The following is a 26,130-nucleotide window of genomic DNA, read 5'->3' on the forward strand; positions in this document are numbered from 1 at the left end:
ACCAAGAAACAAAGACAGTTTCCTTTTAACAAAGTTATTTATCCAGTTTCAAATAAATAGATTTAGACTTTTTTTGACATAATGCTTTAAAATTATAATCAATTTGAAGCTAAACTGACATATTTTTTATCGACAGCAAACCTAGAGACTAAAGACAAGTACACAGACATAAACAAACAGCGCAGACAAACTTTTCCTTAAATCCTCAACCGCACTAAAAAATATTAGTTATTAGTTATTATTTCCCTCTGTTCAATAATATCATAAAGTGTGTAAATCCAGGCAGTAATCCTCTGACTTTCTGTTCCACGTTGCCGTCTGTGTTCCAGCAGAGAAATGATTTCCATACAGCGCAGGCTTTGCATCGTCAGCTGATCCTGACAGTTTATAGTCCTGTGAGTTCAACACTGCACGACTCAGATCTGTCAGACAACACAGCATGACTCCCATCACCATCCTCGTCTGGACGCTGGCCTGCTGCTGTTTCACAGGTTTGTTCACTCATTTTACATCATGACGTGCAGCCTTCTCTCTGTTATTCTTACTGAAACATTATTTGTTTCTGCCTGCAGGATGCAGCGGCAAGGTGACTGTGACTCAGCCTCCAGAAGTGACCTTTACTCCAGGATCCACTGTCACTCTCACCTGTAAAATAAGCGAGCCCGTTTACATCTGTGGTAGTACTGATTTATGTATACTCTGGTATCAACAAAAACCTCAACAGACCAAGCTCCTCATAAATCATCGAAGCAGACGTCCTTCAGGAACACCAGCTCGGTTTAGTGGCAGTGGAGCAAGCTCTGACTTCTCTTTGACCATCACTGGAGTTCAGACTGAAGATGCAGCAGTTTACTACTGTATGAGTGACCATAGCGGTACGGGGTTAACACAGTGATTTATCGTCGTACAAAAACCTCCCTCAGTCAGGCTGCAGAGACTCTGAACAGGAAGTGACTGCAGCTGCTGAAGAGGAACTCTGACACAGACACGTGAACACAGAACAATACAGTAGCCTCACCAAGCACCAACTACAGATTCACACCAATGAATTGAGATATTATATATTTTTATATACTTGAAGTGGTTATTTAATGTCAAAAAGTGTAAAACAACATGTTTGTACCACGCTTGTAGTCCGAGTAATATTGACCAATCACGTATCAGCAGGCTGTGGAGTATGCAGGAAATACAGTCCATGTGGAGACCAATAGCAGGCGGAACATAATGCGTCGTAATGACATCCCGGCGCCCATCAGCGTCATCTGATGATGATTTAGCTTCTTATTAATCTCTATAAACAGACATCTGCATGCTAACAGCTAACAATCTGTTCTAGATCTGAAATTTAACTTGACATAAATTCCCTTCACGCTGTCACGAAAGCCGTTCAGCGTTCAGATTTCCCGACTTCCTCAAATGCATCAGAAATGATCAGAATCAGAATGATGAAGAATTAAACTTAGAAAAAATGGTTAATTAAATGCTATTCATTCGCATGCATGTGTGTGTGTGGACCAATGACTGTATATATAGATGGACAACGCGTCTCCATCTGCTCCCATTGTACGAAATTGATGCCAAAAAAGACCCTGCGATAGGCGCTGCCATCTTGCGATTGTGACGTCATATGGAGCCAGAGATTGCGCAGTAGAGATCGGCGAGTGAAGCGGCCGTAGCCACTTCCGCTAACCCAAACACACACTTAACTAACCGAAAAAACAGCAATGATCTTGCACGCCGGCGTGTTTAACAGCGGAACAGCTTCTAGTGTTGGTCTGAGGTTAACATTCGCAGGTGTGGAAACATCAATGACTGTAGTGATTGTTTTAGTTACGTTTCCACTCGCGGATCGTCCTCCGCTCTGCTCACCCGGAACTGATTGGCTGCAGGAGCCGAATTTGTCAACAGAGCTGTCAATCATCATTTTGACAGCATCAAATAAACAATTAAAAATAAACTTATCAGAAAAATGAACACTTGGACGTAAATCAGCATGATAAAAACTAACTATAATGACAGAAACCATGTTTGAGAAACATTTATTGGGCGTGTATTTTGATTTTATAGTTTGACTCATGTCTCACCTGTTAACATGGAGGAGGCGGGCTTTATGATCTATACTGCAGCCAGTCAGCATGGGGCGCGCAAAATGTTTTGGCTTCACTTTTAAGGAGCTGTCATGTCGTCCATCTTTTTATACAGTCTATGATGTGGACACATACTTCATGCCACCCCTGCCATAAGTCAGTGCCCCAATTGGGCCACCCCAGTCAAAAAAGTCTGGATCCGCCCCTGCATTCATGGGAGTAAAAAGATTTACACAATCACAGCTGTTGAGTGGAAGATGTTGTCGACCAAATAACAACATGCTCAAATGGTTTACATAATATTTCTGATGATATATTACAAAATATTATACTGTACTTAAAGTTCAAACCTATTTTTAAGTTGTACAAATTGTGGAGGGAAACATAAGGTGGCTGGCCACTTCAAACATGACAAAGAGCAAAATAAAGATGAGTTTAAATTTCAGGAGGAACGTTCACAATTTAGACAAACAGCATAAATCAGCATAAAGAAGACGTTATATGTCTGAATAAATGGCTGTATGATTGTCTGGATATGAAAACCTTTCACATTCTGTCACTTGGCTTTTTCGGTTTCTCAAGAACAGGTGTGTGTTTGTTCTCATAAATCTATTTGCATGACCTTTATGCATCACTGCACACAGGGTTTAAGTTCTCTTTTTTACTTTCGCCTAAAGATGCTTATTATTGTGTTAGATTGAAGTCTGAACGGAACTTTTCTCATTAGGACTCTGGCCTGCTGGTGCATTAAAGGTCAGGATGATTATGAAGATAGAATAAGGAAATGAGCTTATCCTGATAAATATTGTACTATAACTGTCATCTGCTACTCTCATCAAAGGTCAAAGGTCAAATTTTTATTTCTGAAGCACTGTCGCCTTACAGCAAGAAGGTTCCTAGTTCGAGTACCAGTTCGGACGAAGTGTGCCTTTCTGTGTGGAGTTTGCATGTTCTCCCCGTGCATGTGTGGCTACTCCGGCTTCCTCTCAAAGTTAGCTTAATTGGTGACTCTTGGTGTGAGCATGTCTCTATGTGTCAGCCCTATGACTGACTGGTGATCAGTCCAGTGTGTACCAGCTGGGACAGGCTCCAGCTCCCCCGCGACTCTGAACAGAATAAGCGGTATAGATGATCGATGGATGGATGGATGGAGTACTTCCCATCATCTGCTAATTCACATGCTAGCATGTTAAGATTATGAGCATGGTCAACATTACTAAAAGTCTGCATGCTAGCGTTGTTTGCTATTTTGAGCATGCTAGCATGATGGCATTAGCTTGTAGCTCAATGCACCTGCAATAACTGAATCTACAAAAAACGTTAGCAAAAATATTTTATGCTAATTTGCACATTAGCATTTTAAGATTATTAGCATGGTTAACATTTTACCTTCTCAACATGTCAGCATGTTCGCATTATAGCACGCTAGCATAATGGCATTAGCCTGTATCTCAATGCACCTGCAATAGCTGATTCTTTGGCCACTTGGGGGCAAGAAACTACTTCAACTGTTTTAGATCTCTGAGTCCTGAGGGAAATATCAGGCTTTTTAGCTGCTAAATACTCCACTGTGTTCACCATCTAGTTACTAACTGTGTCTGTCTGCTGTTTGGTGCTGAGCAGGTAGTGTCTCCGTCAAAACATCCGCCTTCTGTGGCTTTAAATTAATTAAGCAGGAAACAGGCAATCGAAGACCAATGTTTGCGTCTGTGTGTTCCTTTTGTTTGCAGATCCTGCTGCCAACATTGTTCGCGACAAGGATTAGACGTTATTGGATTGGTTACGGGTGACGTAGGCACACATTGTTGGACGGTCAGCTCTGGATTTGTTCCCAAGTCAGCATGGACGCTGTGACGCAAGCAGACGTAGGTTGACTGCCGAAATAACGAGACATGCAAACTACACGCAGGGATAGACGGGAAACTGGTGCCATTGTTTTTTAAGAGTTTCACCCTCTTCCTTTGGATTATTTTCCTATTATCTTTAGGCATAAATATCCAAGCTTTTAGGGATTTAATGCTGCTGAAATAACAACAAGATTAAACACCATATTAAAAGGGCTGAGTCCTGACTTTAAGGCCTCTCCCTGACCCCTGAATCGACAACAAAGCCTAACATCATGATTAAATGAATGAACAACACGTGTCAGGGCCTTCTGATAATCCTCCCTGCGCGGTGCTGCTCTTTAACTAACACATAAATATGCCCTGAGTAGTCATTGATCATTTCAGTTGTCATTCAAACCGTAACATTTAAGTTTAAAACAGTTATAACGCAACTGCTTTTAATTTGATTCTTCTGTCTTTTCTAATTATTATTATACACACCAAAACATATGTAAATTAATTGGGATTGTAGAGCGTACATGTTTGCAATATTTACCGTTGACCTTGACCTATGACCTTGTCTACATGTTAGCTAAATCCACGTCATTGAGTTCATAATTCAAGCACCTGTTTTTTATGAATGGGACGACTTAAAGGCGTCTGGTAGTAATAACTCATAATGCGCTATAAATGGAGGAGCTTATCAGTGCTGAACTCTTGTCTTCAGCCTCTTTGATAAGCCTAAGTGGCTGTAGAGGAGTTGTTGTTAGCATGAGATAGGGATAATCCTTTTAGGCAATGCTTCACCAGGAATAAGTCAGGACTTCCTCTCTCAGAGTGGAAGAGCTCCTCAGAGTGAGACAGGACACAAACAGTTGATCAGCTCCAGTGGATGTACTCCTCCACCTTGGATCTCGGGGAATACATACAGATCGACTAGACTCACCAGGAGACTCGGATATCTGCTTTCATTCCGGGGGGAGGGGGGGTCTGCTGGGATACGGACAGAGCCTGAATCATGATGGAGGGGTTGAAGAAGATACTGAACAGTTTGGTGTCGGTAAAAGTCCGGGAGTATGTGAAGGACTACTGCAAGAGGAACGGCCTGCTGACGCTCTCGGTTATCGCTGTAGTGACTGGATGTGTGCTCGGATTTGTCCTCAGGTCATTCAACCTTTCCACACAGGTATGGATGAATAGATAGAGGAGGCATTACGACTGGCTTTGGCTCTAACAGTTTTCCATTACATAATCTTGAGACAACTTTTTTTTTAACCATTTGATTTAACTTTTAGGATATGAAGTAAGAGCCAGATTTCTATCCAGTCTGATTCTGGTCAAGCCGATCATATTCATCTGATAATGGGAGGGTTTTAGCGTTGTTGAGGAACTTTCATAACAATTAAAAAAGTCTGCCGCTGATGTGAAATGTTAGTATTAAACGCTCCGGAAGTAGTTCCCTGGAAGTTGAAAATGTTATGATTATTTTTTGGCTCTTTATGCCTTTATTTTTTAGAGAGAGGACAGTGGATAGTGGCGGAAATCGGGGAAGAGGGAGTGGGGGATGACACGCGGCAAAGGGCAGAGGGCGGGAGTTACCGCATCGAGGACTATAGCCTCTGCACATGGTCGCCGATTTAACTGCTAAACCGGCGCCTGTGGGTGAAAGTGTCAGCTCTTAAATTAAATCATTCCAACTGTCCTTGACTTGGATATTGGAGCTAGCTACCTAGCCTAGCAACTTACTGCTTTGTTACCACTGATTGACGCATTTGGTCCGCTGTCGCTGATTAGAAATCAAAAATCAACTGAGGCGTTCTCAACTAAATTGCATAATTGGATTAATTACTTTTATTTACTCTGCCATCCTAAGTCAGCGAAGAAATCTCCTCTATCATGGAGTATTTACCGGCTAAAGAGCTAAATATTTCCCTCCATAGTTAGTCAGTTATTACATCTTTAGAAAGGAAGATGTTTTTTGTATGTTATTACATCAAGAACAATTTCTCATCAATATTCAGCACCTATTTAGAAATGTTTAAATGTCTTAAAAGGCTCTCCGGACATTGCTGTAATAAACAGGCTCTTAATGGACCGGGCAGCTTATGTGTGTTGGCAGAAACACTTTGATGATTAGTCCAGGATGCGCTTTTGAGCCGTGTCACCTTGTGAGCTGGCAGCAGCCAATAAAACATACAACGCATCATGTGCAGAGCCAAGGAGTAATCTGACCAGCTGCATTAGAGGGACACATCTGCAGCTGGAAGACATTTAGATTTTTCTTTACCTGTGGTTAGAAAAAAATCTATTTTACCTGTCGAATTTAAGATTAAGATATCGGATACATGAGACAATTTGACATAGGAACTCCTTGATTTAATTTCCATAAACACGACGGGTTATTAAAGTACTGCAAAATAAAAGCGATCACATTCAGTTAAAAGTTACAGTCACTCACATAAAAGTTCAGCACGATTAGATATCACCATAAAAAGATATTTTAAGGTTAAGGACAATACTAGCTTATAAATGAGTAATCAAAATGTGTTAAAAAATAATTATTGAGACACAAATGTATCAAAGAGATCGAATCTGAATCAGGAACAGGATACTTAACAATAATAAAAAACAGCAAAGCATTGTGACGTGCGTGATAAAGACATTCCATAGTATCAGCTCATCTACCAACACACAACACATGCACATCTCTCCACTCCAAAACTGTTCTGAACTTACCTTCAGGTGTTTCTCTCTCCAACAGGCTAAGATCTACTTCTCCTTCCCCGGAGAGCTGCTGATGAGGATGTTAAAGATGCTGATTCTGCCGCTCATCACCTCCAGGTAAGATTCACGCGCCCTCATCAGTAAAAGAGGAAGCGCAGACTCTCATGTATTTGCATTTTAAATTCTAGGATACTAAAAGTTTTAATTAACCTTCCTGGACTTGGAAAATGTTAGCTGATGAATTGAATGCAGTTAAAGTTCTTCTATAAATATTGAAGGCCCAATGAAGCTAAATTATCCAACTCGTTTAGCATTTGTTTAAAACTGTTTAAATCAGACACCTCCTATTTCTCCATGCAGTCTTATGTCCGGCCTGTCAGCCATGGACACAAAGGCGAGCGGCCGCCTGGGAGTCCTGACCATCACCTACTACCTGTGGACGACCTTCATCGCCGTCATCGTCGGCATCGTGTTGGTGCTCATCATCCACCCGGGGACGGGCTCAGAGAAAGATGGCCACCACGCAAGCTCGGGGCCCGTCATGACCTCCGCTGACGCTCTGCTGGACCTCATCAGGTAAATACTGACAGACATAACACAGTGATGGTCATCCAAAGACTTAATACTTAAGACTTAATAAATCTTCTCCAATGATGAACAAGAAGAGTTTATGGTCATGCATGAGGCTCTGTGTAGGCACGGCCATGCATTTAGCATGATGCTAATCTCAACTTGCTAAGTCTTTACGGTTGATCATCTGAGAACCATGAACGTCCACACAAACCTTATTGTTAATTGTGTGAGCGCAGCAGGAAATTCTCCTGGCGATTCACAGCGTGAGAGTGGGCGCGTTGACGACGTTACTGCTCACCACGGGTGCCTGTATATCTTTTTCAACTCTTGCGTTTTGCATCATGAAACATCCTCATAGATGAAACATTAAGTAAGACTCCTCCTCCTCCTCTTCCTCCTGCACGCTCTACCCAGACGTGGTGCCTGCCCACCTCTAAACCACATGGGGTATTTCCCAATCTCCTGTTGCGTGAGAGGGCAAGTCCGGACAATGTCCAGACCTGTTTGTCCGGAGTTGTGAAAAGATCCTCTCTCCTGTCAGATGGCAAGGTTAAGATGTCCCTACTCTCTAACATTTCGTAACATCAGCTTAGAGGATGTAACATTTTGTCAACAAACAACTAAGTCGGGCTTTCCTGGTTTTTCTATTTGCCGTCTTATACCTTTTAACACCTAAGACAGCCAGTATGCCCACAGACTGTATGTACATTCAACGGTACAGACCAATTTAACTAAATCCAGACCTTTTGACCCCCCCCGGTGCCTCAGGAACAGGAAGTTCCCTAATCGCAAAGTCTCAAGGGATCACGGGTTTGATGGCTGGAACTGACGTAATAACTTTCCTAAGGAGAAGTCAGAAAACAGTGAAGCCTGCAAGCAAAGCTAACCGAAAACATGGCTTCTTGAGCATTTAATGGACTAAAAATGTGGAAATAATACAAAAAAAACGGCAGCATATTTGCACCACGTGTAAAATATGACACCTTACAAACACCTAAAAGAAATCCTCACCTAGAAGTCGTTTTGTCAGTGAGAGGCGATTTTAAGCATTCAATTTAGAAGAAGGAAAAAGTGTTCTTGTGAGATAGTTGCCGAGTTACTTCCACGCGGCAGGCCGGCTAAGAATAGGGAGACACTTAATTGCGATCTGTTAATCCGCCACTTTCTCAGAAGCTCTTGCGATGTTGCCCTGTGTGAGAAAAAGCCGTCAGTCTATAGTGTGTGCTCTGCGGGGGCCATTCATGTCAGAGATCCACTAATACCCGGTCTTAAACCTGATTATTGTAGTTAGCTGCGATCGGTGCGTTTGATGCTGTAAGCCAAAGGTCAGGTGTACGTTTCAGTACTCTTACGTGTTTGACGAGCTTTCTGCAGGGCTTTAGTGTCATTGACGTATGCTGAATTTACAGTCCCTGTGAATGATGCAGGCTGTGCGTTTCATCTTTAACCTTGTTAACATGAGATGGCCTCTCACTTAATCCGCTGGAGTTTCTTTTATAGCTATTCTTGCGTTGTGGGTAAAACAGCATGAATAAAGACTGATCCATGAAGGAACAAAGATAAGACTATTAATAATGCCACAAAATTACTACAGACATTAATCAGTGTCGGAAAAGTTCTGATATATTGTCAAATAAATGGATCATTTTTACCTAACAGAAATATTGTCAACTTTAAGAAAAGAAAACATTACTAGAAAAAGGTAAAGGTATTCTGCAGTAGTAAATCAATTATATAGCTCTCATATAACCCTATCTTATATATTGTAGCTTATTTATAACAATGATTTGTATTTGTTAAAGTTAATCAGTGTTCCATGTTCTTTTAAAATAACTAGTAAATACAACAATCAAATGGATATACTGAAGAAAAGGTTCTCTTAGTATAATGTGGCGTGTGAAATTTGTGTCTTAGTGCATCTTAAATAATTTACCTAGTTTTAAAACGACCATCACTTCGCTGCAGCTGCTACTGAATTAAAGACAGTTCTCTCAGGCTGTAGCAGGGATCTTACAACAGATTGAAACGTAAAGGTATAAATAGTTGAGAAAACGCTTTTCTGCCGCCTTCGATGATAGTACTTAACCACACATTTGGCTAGTTGTGGGCACTGTTGACAGCATTTCTAACTGATTCTTTAAAGAGCACACTTTCCACATATCCAAAATGTGTTGCACGTCGCTTTCCTTTTCAGACTGTTTGCCTTCATCACTTATTGTTGAAGTTGTATCTGTAGTCATCCATCTTTTCTTTGTTTGTTCAGCCATAGTAGATTACTGTTTACTCGCAACACTTGCAGAGAGCCGAAAAGCAGCCGCTTAGCTCCGCCTACCCTCTCTGGCAGACCAACCACTGCTGGCTGATGGCGTCACTAACTCGACGCAGCTTGTGATTTTTTGCTCTGAAATCGACACCCATTCTGTAATAATACTATATACTGCAAATGCAAAGGCTTGAATCAGTGGGCCATCGGCTCAATCACCATAGTGTTACCTCATTCGGCGATAGATAGTGACTTAACAGGTGAAGATCTTTGAGATTACTTGAAGTATTTGATGTCAACGGTTTGATACTCATTGCTGACTTTGTAAACAGCAGTTGAGAAAACAGAGTCACATGACATGAACACAGTTGCTAATTTAAACTTGTGGTAAGATCATTTTCTTCTCTGCTGTCAGGGATGAACTTTGACCCCTTATAATAAAAAGGTATACAATGACTCTTTAAAAGTGTAAAATTGAATGTATTAAACACACTGTTTATTTTGAGTAAATTAAAGCCATAGGTTTGATTGTATACTTCTCTACAGACGTGATCTTATATGTGTTTATGTTGTCTTTCACAGGAACATGATCCCATCAAATCTAATCGAAGCCACTTTTCAGCAGGTGAGTTGACAAATGGAGGAAACTTTAATTGTTTTATTTTTCAATACAGCTCATTAATTCAGTGTTCAGTATCCACATGTTAACAGATCTCTGTTGTTCTCTTTCATCTTGTTTCAGTACCGAACAGACCTGGTACCGATTGTGCAGAACGCCGATGTACAAGACTCTCAGGCTAACTATGTATACGTCATGCCCGACTACCACAACCCTCAACTGGGCCACCCGGTCTTCCTGGAGATCACCCCTGCTCCTGACATCAAGTACAAAATCGTCCCCAGTACCAGCAAGGGCATGAACGTGCTGGGGATCGTCATCTTCTCCGCCACTATGGGTGAGTGGATCGCACAGCTCATTATATCCCAGAAAACAACTCTTCTTTTTTTAAGTATATACTTTATTATGCTACTTTTAGCTAATAAAAAGGGTTTATAAGTTACAACTAATGTAGATCAGTTATAAGCCATTATTAGATGCATTACATTATAAGCTGTAACAACTTTTGGGTTGCCAGGTTGCTAAAAGTCCCCATTGACAGGTGTAATGCTGCTCCCTTTATCTGTTTGGCTCTGTACTTTACCAAGACGACTCCTTTGATTGAGCGTATTGTTGATATAAGGCTTTTAATTTAAGTGTTATAAGTTAAAGCACAGAAGTACTTTCTAATTGTTCTGCAGAAAAATGCCCCCTGAAACTACTTTGACATTACATCATTGAATCGTTTCTGAAGCAACAAAGTGTAAACAGAATTTTACTGTTGTAGCAGGCGGAGGCGTTTAAACTACTTGCTTAAGCCACCCACAATTCTCTAGGGATAAGTGGTGTAGCTAATCGGTGGATGGGTAGTGTAGTCTGGAAGCTCCCAATCTAAAGGGTCGGGTCCTCTTAGATGGTCAAAAAATACATCTAAGGGGTCACGAGGGGTCAAGGGTATAATGAAAAAGTCCTGCTACACATATGTTGAATTGTTTTGCCTTCTGAAAGGGGAAGATTATGGAGCTGCTAAGAGGTCATAGACATCACAAAGTTGATAAAGGGCCCGAACTACCACTGTTATTTTTGTAAGGGGGCACAAGCCAATAAGGTTGGGGTTAAGTTTTAATTTTTTACAATGAGTTCTGCTTTAATTTTATGTAAAATGTTCATCTTAAAGGTTAATATTTACCTCCGCTATTTTATTTTACTTACTGTTGTGAAAAAGTGAAAAAGTATAAAGTGACTGTGCAGTAAATATTAGTGACTTTGCAAAAGTTGCTCAACATAATGGCTTGTATTGGAATATAATTAAATGGTTTCTTTGCAACTAGTCGTGTAAATAGTTTTAACTATTAAACCCTGTAGTCGTGTTTACTTGTAAGACACTCGTACCGAAATAGTTTCCTGCAAGCACACGTGTGAATGTACCGTCTGTTCTCAGGCCTGCTGCTGGGGAAGATGGGAGAACGTGGAGCGCCACTGGTCAACGTTTGCCAGTGCATCAACGAGTGCGTCATGAAGATCATTAACGCAGCTATGTGGTGAGACCGCGCTCCCTCTCGCACACTGTCCGACACGCACATCTAAAAACAGACAGACAACACAGAGTTTAAAGAACAGAGAGGATTACGCCTAAAAATACACCTCAGGCGGCAACTCAGGGCAGATTCACTTGCGGTGTCTGAGGTGTCCTTCTCAGGGAGCTGATAAGTCCACTGTAGGATTACAAACGTGTAAATGAAGCAGGAGGCACTGACAGACACATGGTTAGCTCTTTCTTCTACAGAGGCTGTAATAAGCACGTGTTTTAGGAAATACACAGGCACCAAAGGAAGCCAACAGAAACTCCAATGTTAACATCTAACTCTGTATTAAAGTCCTGAAAACCCTCGGCAGTGCCACATAAGCGCAACACAATTAGACGAACTGTGCTGTCAGTAAAGGGAGTTAAATACTGAAGTAGTCTATCATGTGCAATGAGTTAGCGCCTTACACAAACTGGTGTCAAACAATGGTTTGAGGCAAACCAGAGCTGTGATCACTTGTAATGTTTCTGTTTTTGTTGCGTGCCTTAGAACTAGAGATAGACCGATATGGTTTTTTCAGGGCCGATACCGATACCGATTATTAGTAGTCAAGGAGGCCGATAACCGATATTTGAAGCCGATATTCATTTGCAGTAAAAGTGAAAATATTGGCGTCAAAATTTTGAATAATACAAACTCCAACACTTAACTTTGTTTAAATGCCTTTAAGCATATGCATCAGAGCCAATATAACCCAGTTTTAAATTGATCTCTTATCGGCAGTTGGATAAAAAAATAAATTAAAAAAAAAGTAAAAAATTAAAAAAAAAAAAAAAAAAGGCCGATGCCGATATGCGTCAAAATGCCGAATATCGGCGCCGACAATCGGTCCATCCCTACTTAGAACTACAGATTTAAATTAGCATTCTTGCTAACACCAGCATGTACATTTATTTTAAAAAGGTATAATAAGATTATACTGAATTACAAGTGCATTTCATGTGGATGCTTGAGAAGAACATTCTTGCTGCCTGAATGCTACACCTGTCTGTGATTTTTGAACATTTCATTCCAAAGTCACGTCCATTAATCTGCTGCTGTAAAAGCCTCCGAGTACGTTCAGCCGGAGGAGCTTTAGTGAGGTCAGTCAATGACGGCAATGAGGCTCGATAAGGCTCACAGTCGGCAGTCCGATTAATCCCGGCGGTGCTGAATGAGTTTGAGGTCAGGCCAGTCAAGTTTTTCCACGACAAATTCAGAACACTTTTCCTAACGGAGGCACAGAACCATCTCCAAAATAATGTCATAATGTTTTAAGATATAAAGCTTGGGTATAAGAAAAGCTTAATATTGACCATAATGCAGGTCAGCTGACTGTTTTTGTTGTGAACAAGCACAAGCAGCTTTGAGATCAACACATTAACAGTCTTTTCCTTGCCCTTTTCTCCTCCATGCAGGTACTTTCCCTTCGGCATTGTGTTCCTTGTAGCAGGGAAGATCCTGGACATGCACGACCCCGCACACCTGGGAGAGAAGCTGGGCATGTACTTCATCACAGTCCTGTCCGGTTTGTTCGTGCACGGCCTCATCCTGCTGCCTCTATTCTTCTTCTTCTTCACCCGTAAAAACCCCTTCCCCTATATCAGAGGGCTGCTGCAGGCTCTCGTCATCGCACTGGCCACGTCATCCAGGTAAGAGAAGGACATCTTTCTACTTCCAGTTGACAATATTTACGACTGATGCCTATTGAGTATCCCGATTAAACCGTTTCTGTGCGCTCTCGTCCTCTGCAGCTCAGCCACGTTGCCCATCACCATGAAGTGTCTGCTGGAGAACTGTGGAGTTGACCGGCAGATTGCCCGCTTCGTGCTGCCGGTCGGAGCCACCATCAACATGGATGGGACGGCTCTGTACGAGGCGGTGGCGGCCATCTTTATCGCTCAGGTCAACGAGTATGACTTGGACTTTGGCCAGCTGGTCACTATCAGGTGGGAATAAAAACTGAGCACACTTTGCGTCAGAGACTAATTTTTTGTACCTCTCTAACACTCCGGCTCTTGTCTCATCAGTATAACTGCCACAGCGGCTAGCATCGGGGCAGCCGGGATACCTCAAGCCGGTTTGGTTACAATGGTGATTGTCCTGACCTCTGTGGGGTTACCGCCTGCTGACATCTCCCTGATTGTGGCCATCGATTGGGTTCTGTAAGTCCCACAAATTTGATTAAACGTCTAAAGAGCATCGGTGGGGCTGCTGGGGCGATGTGTTAATTACTTTCATCTCATTCGCAGTGATCGGTTCAGGACCATGATCAACGTTCTCGGCGATGCCTTAGCTGCTGGGATTATGGCTCATTTATGTAGGAAGGACTTTGAGAAAGCAGCTACGTCTTCTGAAGCTGCTGCTTCTACTGCTGCTGATAATGGAGGTGGCCCCCAACGGGTGAGGACGTCAATTTCTAGTCGTTCAGGGGAAAGGGTGAGGAAATAAAACCCCCAAGAATTAAGATCTGAAATGTGAATACTAAGCAACTGTCAAAGTTACACATAGGGTTATCTGAGATCTGAACTGGGTCACAACAACACTAACAATAGCATGCTAACAACACACAAACTTTTATTGGTGCATGGAAATATGTGACATCACTTTTTTCCAGCTAGGCCCCGCCCATTTCAAACTAGCTAATATAACATTTTTAGTTCTGTGTTCATGAAGAACATCATAGCAAGACGCTGTTTGAGGAAAATCTGTTTTTAGGAACTTTAATTGAGTCAATGCACCTTAAAGTTATAATCTCGAAGAGCTCAGTTTCGTTCGCTTTGGCGTCACCTATGGCGATAAACGTTAATTGCGGGAGCACACTTCCCAGATATCCAAACCGTGTTGCATGTGTGACGTCCGGTTGTAACTCTTGATTTTCCTTGCTGACGGTCGCTTTCCTTTTTAGACTGAGCGACGAATTTGTTTCTTTTTCTTTGGATTTTCACTTATTTTTGAAGTTGTATCTGTAGTCATCGATCTTTTCTTTGTTTGTTCAGCCATAGTCGATTACCGTTTACTCACAACACTTGCAGAGACCGGAAAAGCAGCTGCTTAGCTCCGCCTACCCTCTCTGGCAGACCAGCCACTGCTGGCTGATGGAAAGCGCGTCACTAACTGGGCACCGCTTGTGATTTTTTTTCCGCTTAAGTCGCCACAGACACCCAGTCTGTAATACTGCAAATGCAAAGGCTTTCAGTGGGCCGTAGGCTCAATCACCATTGTGTTACCTCATCTGGCGATAGATGGTAACTTAACAGACATTTATTTAAATGAAAATCTTCGAGATTATATCTTTAGAAACTGACTTCAGGTTTAAAAAAGTAACTTTTTAGGGCACATATTAATTTAAAAAGTGAATCAGACTAAAAAAGGCAGCTGGTAATTATTATTTTTGACTCACATTTCATTTCACAACCATTTTGAACACTTTAAACCCTGTTTTCATATAATCTTTAAACAACCCAGCGTTTAACATCTACTTTTTCTGACTGTACCTTTAAGAACTTCTTGTACAACCTTAACTAGCAGTCCTGACGATGACTTCTTCTCCACAGAGGGACACCGTAATCTCCTTTGGTAACCAGAGCGTGGCGTTTTCTGACGCTCCTCTGATCACACACCGCTGCGATTACGTGTTCGAGGTGGATGGAGACAATGTACTGGAGAGACCCGTGGCCTGCTACAACCTCTGTCAAGTCTGAGACACCTTAGAGCAAACATGAAATGATACTGCCTTCTAAAGCACGAAGACTCACCTCACTTGGGACCAAAGGGACGAGGCCTGGAAAAATCCAGTGTAGTTAAAACCCTGAATGAGAAGATGAAGCACGTTGTGGTGTCAGTGTTCAGCAGCTTGAAAGGATTTTACCTGTGCCTACTGAAAACAGAAACCTTCATTACTTGATGTAGTGTTCGTCTCCACTCAGTTGAGACGGGAGTTGGGAGGAAACTCATTATGTTTTACATGATAATGTCTTGCACAAATATGTTTAGATGAATTAGTGTTTATGAAGCAGAAAATTTACCGACAGGCTGCCCTGACGAAGTTTGATGGCAGGTTTAGACTTCAATGTTTTGAGTTGCCTTAACATGATCTCAGTTCTTCTGGGAAGTTTGAAAGACTTGAAAGTGAAACAAACTTATAGTGAAGAAGAAAATATTCTCTTGAAGTGAACTTTTATCCATGTTAGACGATGCATTTATTTTGTATAGATACTGAAACAACGTGAATGAGAATATTTACATTACGCTAATTAGGTCCTCATTTGTGTTTTTATACCTATGCTTTGTATTTTGTGTTCATGTTTTTTTTTAAATAAAAGCCTGTTGTACTCCAAGTCCTGTTATTTGGCTTTATTTTGTTCATAATAGTGCAGTTTGTTTCCATAACTTTAAAGTTGAAATCAGTTTCTTGATTTTCCTCGTTTGCCTTCATCTGAGCGTCAAATTTGTGTCTTTTTCTCTGGATTTTCACTTATTGTTGAAGTTGTATCTGTAGTCATCCATCTTTTCTTTGTTTGTTCAGCCATAGTAGATTACTGTTTACTCGCAACACTTGCAGAGACCGGAAAAGCAGCCGCTTAGCTCCATCTACCCTCTCTGGCAGACCAACCACTGCTGGCTGATGGAAAAAAAAGTCGCTAACTGGGCACCGCTTGTGATTTTTTCTGCAAAAGTCGCCACAGACAACCAGTCTGTAATAATGCAAAGGCTTTGTGGGCCATAGGTTCAATCACCATTTTGTTCCCTCATTCGGCGATAGTGACTTAACATTTATTTAAATGAAAATCTTCGAGATTATCACTTTAATGCTTTAGATCAGAAGAGAAGCTCGACCATTTATCTGCTACTTTCAGATATCAATTCCAACTTTCCTGACTACTTTTTGTTATTCTGACAGTAAATATACAGAAGATTCAACATTTTCAACCCTAAAACTACATTTAAATATCCACATAGTTGTATTTTGGGGGAACATTTTCATACACATGGGGTTAAACATGTTTATGGCTGTTTTCCAGAATAATAACAGTCACATTAGAAGAGAACAATACATTCAGTTGAATGGTTAAAATGACCTGATTTTCCCAGTCATTATATATCAATGCAAAATTAACCATTCTCATTAAAAAAAAGACATCAGAATCCAAACCTCAGTCGGCCATCATCAGTTGCAGGATGACGCCTGTTTCGAGCTGCTGTTGCCAAGGAGATACAGCATGTTGGTGGTTTATTCCTCAACTCCTCTTGTCCACATGTGGATGTGTAGTCTCCAGCTTGCTCCCAATGATGAGACCTGTAGTTTAAAGCATGCTGCAATGGCCGCATAATATGAATTTACATGTGCCATGCATACATAACAGCCAGTGTTTTTCTGCAGTGATCACAACATAGAAAGGGCGCTTCAAATAATCAAATCTTACCGTCGTGTGGCTACATAATCCTTCCTACAACGGTGCAACATCAAACATGACATTGTTTTGTAGTTCTTCAGAGCGTTTTGGTTGAGATGTTTATTGAGGTGGTGTTTAAGGATACAGATGACAATGACACAAAAGAAATCTTTAGACTTTAGACTATGTGATAGTTGGTTTAGCTCATTTTATTAAGCTTGATTGATGTGTTAAAAATTCTATGAAATTATAACATATGGTGTGGGAAGTAAAAGCACACAGATACCATAGATGCTGCAAAACAATGACTTGTTGATGCTGTTGATGGTTACTATAGTAATGTTGCAGGAGGAAACAAATGCAGACATGTCTCCCCCATCTGGTCACAGCAGGTAATAACAGGCCCAACACCATCGGAGCAGCTCCAGGACAAGCACCATTACCAGATTACTCCTCCTTCTCTTCCCATAACCTCAACACAGACGCCACCACGATGATGTTTGGTCACTTCATATCTGTTTCTACTTGACAGCACGCTGATGCATAAAACAGGAAGTATTGTCGTCTTAAACAGTGCCGACTGGCGGTAACATGCAAAACATTTGAGTCAATTAGAAATCATTTAGAAGTCCATTCAATTTGCAGTTTTCAAGAAAATCCCTTACACAATAAGCTTCTGAAGATTAGAATTTTGAAAAGCCACCATGTTTTTATTGAAATGATCCAATGTTAGAAGACATTTAATGGACTTCAACTTAAGTGTCCTTCAAAACCAAGAAAAAAACTCCATTAAAAACACTCCTGTAAGTAACAAATATGACCGTACACATTGTCAAATAAATATCTGCGCCTCCTCTGATGTAAAATACATCATTCCCACTTATAAATTAAGGCGGAATGCAGTTTTTTTCCGACTGCTCCTGAAACAAATTCACTTGCATCTCTCATGCATTTCCAACAAGACTGCTGAGGAAAAACTAAGCAGTAAACATAAAACGTCAGTAGAAAAAGAGAAATTATAAAAAAGATGACAAGTTTCTAATCACCTGCTTTGAGCAAGTCGTGAAATATTGCACAAAGTTAAGGATCATGACACAGAAATAACATTGAAATACTAAATCAAAAAGCACTTTCAAGACCAGAATCTGAAGATTGTAGTGGGAATCCTCCTTTCAGAAGGGGCACAGAGAATAAAGAGGCGTTAAAGAAAGTATCAGGGGTATAAAAAATGTGAATCCCGCTCAGTGCGAGCAGGTACGGCTCCCACCTTTCATTTGTTATTTGTGACTCTATGTGGCTCCTTGGTTAAATATTTATTCAAGTTTAACCAAGAACGCTTACAGTACCGATGCTTCTAATTTCGCCCGCCTTGGAGAACGAGACAATCTACCAAAATGCATCACAATAAATAGATAAGTTGTGATGTTGTTGATCTTTTCTTAATGGATAAGAAATATTTAAGAAAGTAAACAGAGTTAAGTCCGCAAAAACGCTCGAAGCTATCCCTGTTAGACAAAGAATAGAGCATTAATGGGTTCGGGTCTAAAAGCCTGAATCTGCATGTCAACAGTGTATACTTATTTGCTGTGTTGAGATATCAAACAGCCGATGCACAACAAATCTAGCTTCACTTTACACAACTGCACTCAAGCAGACAAATTTAACCTTAATGTCTGTTATCTAAATGTCAATAAATAAGCCTGAAATTCAAGATGACAGTACCAAAAGTGACGACACACTGTACAGCGTTTACTTGCTAAGAACGTTCCTCATTAGTGGTTTAAACTTGGTGCTAATCTTAGAAAAGTTGCTTCATGAAATGTCTGCCACACCATCACATTCCTTCAAGTGTCTGTGCGCAGGTTAAATCACCTTATCTCCGCTAACATTGGTCCACATATTGTGAATAGTTCACAAATTTTAAGCCTATTTTATGTGTTTCAAAGCCTCCTGTAGACACACGCTCCGTAACAGCCGGTTTTCGCTTGGCAAGGGATCTCTTTATCGGCACTGCAGATTTGCTTCTAGAAAAAATAATAGAACAAAACTCCAAATCAAATCTAGAAACGTTAAATAAAAAAAGAAACAAACCAAACAAAACTTTCAGCAAAAAGAAATAAAATTTAATGGTTTATGCTCAAAGTTGAAACAACCAAAACAAAAGAAAGGAAGAAAAAAGCAAAACTGAACTGAAACCGTTAACAAAGGCCATTAATTTCTCCCCAAACTTGAGATAAGCACTTGTTAAAACAAGTTTGTATCGAAGAGTTGTAACAAATAAAAATATATGCTTCTGGAAGAAAAAAAATAAATCAAAGAAAAAGGAAAACAAATCAAAATCAATGAAAAAAACAAAACAGAACGGCAAACTGAGCCAAAGAGACGCTGCTCTCAGTGAGGATCAGATAAAACCTTAGTACCTCTTCAACAACAACAAAAACAAAAAGGTTTCAATTTACCTCTTTTGGATCAAATCCCTCCCTGCCTTTGGTCCGTCTTATTTCCCTACTCCTTGAATGGGGCTAATATTCAACAGGACTCTCCTGCAGAACGACTTATAATAAAAGACACTTTACACAGGGAGAACAAAACAAAATCGTTTCCCAACAAAACTCACGTTTAAAACTGTTAACCCCAAAAGGAGAGCGAACCAAAGTCATAGATTAACATAAAATGATATTCATCGTAACCTAAAACAGATTAGTTAAAAGTGCTTTGCTCTTAAATTAAACTAAAGACAGTGAGTGGTATTGAAGGTTTATGTGTCCACTGGATGATAATTTAAGGCATCTATTTCTACTTATGGTGAGGATCCAGAACAGAGCACTGCTTTCTCCAAAATGAAACAACCACGAAGTACAGGCAAAAAAAACCTTCCTATGTAGAAAGCCCCGCAGATTTTTCTCTATGATCCATATTCTCAGTGTACTGCTAAGAATCAATTGCCTCATTAATCTAGTCCCAACAATTAAACATGCAACACACATTACAGTATTTTAGTTATTTAGATCTAATTCAGAAGTTAACTTGGGGGTATCATGGGAGTTACGCCCTCTTCATCCCCTCCTTAAAAAAATGAACCTACTGAATGTCCTCAAGCCCCAAGCATGAGTATAAAGATGAAAAAAAAACAACTATTTGAGACAAGTACAAAGGTGCAGAAGAGTCAACCTCTCATTGAATAAACTAAACCGCAAACAGATGTGCCAGACTTTTCAAACTCATACTTCTGCTCTCTGCAATAAAAGCCTAGCGCAGGTCATTTCCATCTCTCCTCTACACCCCATTGTCCAGCTCTCTCTACTTGTGGCCCTTGCTGGTCTTGAAGGACACTTGCAGTATCTTGTCTCCCAGCCGGTAGCCGTTCAAGCTGGCGATGGCCATTGCCGCCTCCTCGTAGTTAGTCATTGTAACGAAGCCGAAGCCCTTGCACTTGTTGGTGTTGAAGTCTCGGATCACCTTGACGTTGGTGACGGCGCCGAAGGGGCCGAACATCTGCCACAGGATGCTCTCGTCGGCGTCCTGGCCCAGGTTGTAGATGAAGATGCACCAGCCAGAGGTGGAGTTGCCAGGGACACTGACGCCCCCCATGCTGCTCATGTGATCAACACCCATGGGGGAGAACCTGGAAGTGAAGATGTTACTGTGTATTTGTGGATTTATCAATGAAACTAAATGGATTACTTTTTATTAAATAGTGTCTTATATTTTACGGTACATAGCTCTACTGTCAATGTTTCGTCTGTCCTACTTAGCGTATGTAAAAACAATATAACTTCTCTCACCTAAACCTCTGTGCCTGGTGGTGTAAGGGCCCCCCGAAGCGCCGGGACTGGTTGTGGTAGAGCTGAGAGATGAGCTGCGTGTTCTTCACCTGGTTCGGGTTGGCGGCAAATTTCACCGTGATTGGCTCAGAGGCTCCAGGTGGTTTTTGGCCATTCAGGTTTTTGACAGCTTCCTCCGCCTCCGCCCGCTTGTCAAACCGGATAAAGGCCACCCCGCGGGAAGCGCCTAAGTCCGAAGGAGAAGCTTGAGACAAACTATTCTGTTACAAGCAGCGTAAATACTGCTTTTGTTGCTATTATTTATTACTGAGGAGAATTTTTGTAAGTAAGGAAGTCATTCACCTGTCGTACCTGTGGCCTGATCAACAAGTACACGTGAGTTAATGATGTGTCCATATCGTGAGAACATGTCCTCCACATCCTTCTGGGTCATGGACTTTGGCAGGCCGCTGATATACAGATTGGCATCCTTTATTGTATCAGAGCTGGGCCGTGCATATGAAACCTGGTGAAAGGAAGCAACAATTACCAAATTAAAACTCTTCTGACGTACAAGTACAAAACAAAGTAACAAAAACATCCTTTAGAAGTACAAAAAGTTCTTAAATCTATCAAAATGTTTTAAGTGTAACTATGTGTTTGGATTTATAAGTGAAGTTATATCAGGTGTTTTCTTAAGTTACAATCATCAGCTCATCTGAAAAGTTTCACCTACTTTTTAAAAACATTTTTGGGTAAACATGTCTAAATAAATGTATCTCATAACCACACTGTCACCAAAGTGGTTTTAGATATTCTGTCTGAGCAAAAATGAGGAGTCAGAAACAGAAATGAATACTACAAAAAACAAAAAATGAAAGTGGTCTGATTAAAAAGGTACTTTTTAGAAATTAAATACATGTAATAGAAGAAATGCGCCAAAATAAAATAAAGTACAATTTAAGTCAAACTCAACAGACATGTCAGATAGGGCATTAAGTGAGCAGTAAAAGCAGTATCACTTCCTCGGGCTGATGTACTAGCTAGTTAGCGGACAGCACAGGAGCCACGTTAGAGTTATATGACATGACATCTTTGGTTTGAGAATTGTAGAACACCTTATTGCACGTTACCTTGATAGTTTTGGACTGTAGCCTTAGTCCATTCAGTGTACTGATAGCTCTGTCTGCATCACTAGGGTTAAGATAGTTAACAAATCCGTACCCTAAACTGTGGCCTAGAGAAAAAAAAAGGAAAACAATAAAATAAAACAAAAAAACGTTGTATAGTTAAAAAAAATCTGCAAACAAATAAATATTTAAAAACAAAACAAATTAACTTTGACTTAACATTGCATGCTAGTCTAAACAAACAAATAAACTGTCGAACAGTTGAACAGCGTTGGACTTGTTGGAATAAATAAAACAGGTCAATGGTGGTCAAAGAACTACTTGTCAACTCAAGCAGGAATTCAATTTGGATATGTTTAAAAATAAAATGTACATTATAAAAATCACTGAGGACAGTGGAGCCAGAGAACATGCCTTTACTAGATACCCTGCCAGAAAAGACGAGGGCATTTGAAAATGAGTCGTAAAGCTGAACCACCACACAGTCACAGGCTGTAGTCACAACTATTCTGGCTTAACACAAATCTTTTGCCACTTTAAAAAAAATGTTGTGTTCATGAGCCGAGCGGGTTTGTCACATGTCTACATATCGCTTCAGAGTGTAGCATACCTGCGACTTTGTCTCGAATCAACTTGGCAGACTCCACCTCTCCGATGCTGCTGAAGAGGCTCCGCAGCTCGTCCTGCGTCATGCTCTGAGGCAGGTAGTTCACTATCAGGTTGGTCTTGGCGTCCTTCCCCTCATCCCCTCCCATGTGGTCTTCATAACCGTTCGACATGTCATACACCTCCTGCAGGTCGGCCAGGTGGGCCGAGAAACACAAAGCAAGGTAAGCACAGAGCGTACGCAGAGGTAGAGCTGAAATAAATACGTTTGTGGAGTGACAGAAGATTGCAAAATAAATCTTCTCAAATTTGATCTTCCTTTTAAAGCCATATTGTAAACTTGCATACATATGTGGATTGCTACAATTACAATTTCCAAAAGTAACACGTACTCTCTTGCTTACGGAGCACCTTTGAATGCATCACAACGTCACTTTATACTATGATACGTTAATAATTTAAGTCTAGCTGAAACAAGCTAAAACAACAACCGTGTGGTAATGACGGCGGAGAATTTAAATCCCAGCCCGGTCAGACACAGAGATTCTCACCCCCAGCATAACAGACAGGTATAAATGTTGATTTTTTTTTTAAAGGCATGTTTATGTTTAAATAAATATACCTGTCACAGCACAGCTCGCTCAGAGCGCCGAATGTACGTTCTACTGTAACCAATTTGTTTATTTTGCAAGGTGTAGGAAGCCCGTGTTGATTTGTTTTTAAAGGCATGCTTATGTATAAATAAATATATCTTTGCACATAAGTTTATCTCTCATTGTATTTGTATGTCCTCTTGTCGACATATTGCGCAAAAATAAGTATTCAAATAGTTCTAAACTGTGTTTTTTTAGAAAGATAATCAAACGTCATTTTTGGCCAAGTTTGACAGCACTGGTGTGCATGTACAACATAGTAGGCGTGTGGGGGGTGGGAAAGAGAAAGCTTCAAGAGAAGCAAGATGAGCAGATGAAAGGAGTTTTGTGAACTACCACTAAAATAGAACCTTTAAATAGAGTAATGTATTGTTTGCAAACAACCCCCCACCCCTCCTTTGTGCAAAGGAGACGTTTAGTTCCTCAGTCTAGTTGCCCTGGTTCAATCGCTTCTTGTACTTCTTGGTGGTAAAAGATTAAGAATGCCCAGAGTGTAATCACAGTTTTCAATGCAACAGAACATCAGAGTTGAAAGCTTTAGGGCCACATAATGGTAACCAATTATATAACAAGCATGTGACAGGATTTAAGCTGCAAATTGATCTCATTGTAGTGGTTTAAACAATGGAATTTCATACAATAAAACACAAGCTTTACATTTGCAAAGTACGCAACTGACTCTTTCAACTACAGATTATCTCAGTCGCATGACAGTCTGCAGTCTGGTCTGATAACTAGTCTAAAGAGTCTGAGATCAGTTTACGTAACAATAAAAAAAGTGCCTTCAACGAGAGTGGAAGCAGATTTCAGGATCATTCAGCAGAGCGTGTCCTATTGGACACATTTACTGGTGGCTGAAATGGGATCAGGCCTGAAAAGGGAACTGGTCCAGCGGTCAACCTGACAGAGGTCCATTCATGCAAGAGAAGGGTTGTAATTGGGTATTCTGGTGGGTAAGATACACTGCCCGAGCGGATGAATGAGAGCCCTGTTTTGATCCATTGAACATGGTCATAGCCAGTGGGAGCTGGCATCAGCCTGTGTTATTGATTTCTCTTAATGTTAATACCTTTTAAAGAATATCGATCCATTAGTTCAAGTAAAATAATAATAGATCTCTGGGTGTCACACTTTGCACAAATTCATAAAAGGGTTCTTTCCAATTTTCAGCATTATGCCCAACGTTATATCAAGTCTGGACATTTTTTGTCAGACATTATGACAAAAAAAGTTCTAATCGTACTGCTAACATTCAGTTGTTAAATTCAAATACAGTAGAACTGTTTATAATGGCAGCTGAGAACTCATACTCACTTTCAAGTACTTAATGTGTCCTCGACGAACTGCCATGAAGACACTTCACTGCTCCTGAGGCTGGGTGGGGACAAGAAAAAATGAGGCAATGAACAATAATAGGAAACTTATAGGATAAAGAAAATTACATTATGAAAGTAATCACCTGACAACAATAAGGTTCATGTCAAAGTCCTGTTACCCTATTATTCTTGGATGAACAAACAAAGATTTGACTTGGTTCTAAATTTAAAAAGGGAGGATATCTTAGATAATGATTCAATAGCTTAAAGGGCACTTCAAATGCACTCAAACAACAAGGGACTAGGCCTAAATAGGATCATTACAGGCTTTTTTCTTCTAGTGATTTGTAATGGCGCGTTTATCGCTGAATGCTTTTCTTTATGTTGCCTAAAGCTTGAGAACTTTTCATTCATTCTCCAACTGCAAATACAGCTACACTCAGACTTGGTAGTCAGTCTTAGTGTTGGACTCAGGACACCTCCAAGGATGCAAAACAGGATACCGCCCACCTTTAAATTATCTGTGGACATTTTAATGTGCTGTGTGTGTGCACTGATTTGTGATATCCAGGTAAACATGAAGGGTTAACACTCTCCTCATAAATAAGATGGTTATCAGGAGAAAGACAACTTAATAAACAAAGAAATAATGATAAATGACGACAATGGCAGAGGTATATTCCTCTATGTTAAGTATAAATGCCTGTGGAGAACATTGCCCTCAGGTAAACGTCAAAGGTTAGGTGTAGCAATGATGGATAACATTAAAATAAATACAGAGATAGCTTAGCGTGGCTTTCTGCACCAACAGACTTCGTGTAAATAACGCACCTTTGTTTTTATTACACGTCAACAGCACAGCAATTCACGAGCTGTGTCACTCTGAAACGTGCGGAGGCCTGGCTATCGTTACACGCATTAGCAAGTTAGCCTATTGCATGCTATCTATCTACTATCATTTAACATATGTTCAAGCTGGCCCGACAAACACAGCGCACAATCTTACTGTTAACAACTTTAATACCGATACACCCAGACAACACACCCTCTCGATAACGTAGTAACGGATAAGTACGTGGCAGTCGGTTGCCGTCTAGCTAACGTAAAGCACCGTGCCCCTATTTTGGAGAGCGTCAGATAAATGCAGGTCTGTCCCCGCGCCTAAACCCCAGCGGCCTGCAAACAGGCCACGGAGGCTAACGTTAGCCACCGCTAGCTAATCAACAGCTCCCAGGGCCGCGAGAGCAGCATGGCAGTCCGTGGCATTTGGCAAAACATTTAATGAACAAAGTATGCAAATGAAACATTTGTCAGCATTTAAAATCTTACCAGCTTTTAGGGGGTAATTGCTGTTTATGCTCCCTTCTCCTATTTTTCCCCGTTTCTTTGCGACGTTTACTTCCCTCCAAGTCGGCCTCACGGAGAAGAACCCGAAGAAGGAGCTACGTGACGGTCCGACCACGCCCACTCGCGTGCAGCCACGCCTCTGCAGAAGAGACAGCGTGGTCAACATCAATCATCAACATGCACTACAATAATACTTTCGTATTGTGGTCAGAGTTCCTTAAAGCTCATGTGAGGCGTTTTTATCTGGTTATGAAACAGACTGAAAATAATTCTGATGACTCT

The 26,130-nt window shown here is 40.8% G+C and overlaps 2 protein-coding genes and 2 gene segments (V, D, J or C); 2 read left to right on the forward strand and 2 right to left on the reverse strand.

The window, feature by feature from the left end:
- LOC138591785 (Ig kappa chain V-III region MOPC 63-like) overlaps positions 1–26,130 on the forward strand; it is a 61,673-nt gene that overhangs the window by 23,159 nt on the left and 12,384 nt on the right.
- The window catches only part of LOC138591786 (immunoglobulin lambda-1 light chain-like), a 38,936-nt gene that overhangs the window by 7,331 nt on the left and 5,475 nt on the right, over positions 1–26,130 (reverse strand).
- On the forward strand, positions 4,932–15,340 carry slc1a8b (solute carrier family 1 member 8b). 2 transcript variants are annotated; one of them, XM_069662470.1, is made up of 11 exons: positions 4,932–5,099; positions 6,675–6,754; positions 6,998–7,213; positions 10,056–10,098; positions 10,216–10,429; positions 11,513–11,612; positions 13,055–13,288; positions 13,391–13,585; positions 13,667–13,801; positions 13,889–14,039; positions 15,194–15,340. In XM_069662470.1, exons 1-11 carry the CDS (start codon positions 4,932–4,934, stop codon positions 15,338–15,340), a joined length of 1,683 nt encoding a protein of 560 aa, XP_069518571.1. The 2 variants fall into 2 exon arrangements, with proteins under 2 accessions (XP_069518571.1, XP_069518572.1); XM_069662471.1 differs by having other exon boundaries at positions 4,935–5,099; positions 13,889–13,997.
- Positions 19,923–25,936, reverse strand: elavl1a (ELAV like RNA binding protein 1a). Of its 6 annotated transcripts, none has more exons than XM_069662477.1 (7): positions 25,831–25,936; positions 24,500–24,559; positions 22,537–22,717; positions 21,930–22,033; positions 21,169–21,322; positions 20,818–21,061; positions 19,923–20,657 (listed from the first exon to the last, which is right to left on the reverse strand). In XM_069662477.1, exons 2-7 carry the CDS (start codon positions 24,533–24,535, stop codon positions 20,333–20,335), a joined length of 1,044 nt encoding a protein of 347 aa, XP_069518578.1. In that variant the 5' UTR covers positions 24,536–24,559; positions 25,831–25,936; the 3' UTR covers positions 19,923–20,332. The 6 variants fall into 6 exon arrangements, with proteins under 6 accessions (XP_069518578.1, XP_069518579.1, XP_069518576.1 ...); XM_069662478.1 differs by having other exon boundaries at positions 20,818–21,043; positions 21,160–21,322; XM_069662475.1 differs by having other exon boundaries at positions 21,160–21,322.

This window comes from Semicossyphus pulcher, unplaced genomic scaffold (genome assembly GCF_022749685.1).
Source record: "Semicossyphus pulcher isolate SPU_LCO1_2020_fin unplaced genomic scaffold, fSemPul1.0.p SCAF_14, whole genome shotgun sequence".
In the NCBI taxonomy this organism is placed as follows: Eukaryota; Metazoa; Chordata; class Actinopteri; order Labriformes; family Labridae; genus Semicossyphus; species Semicossyphus pulcher.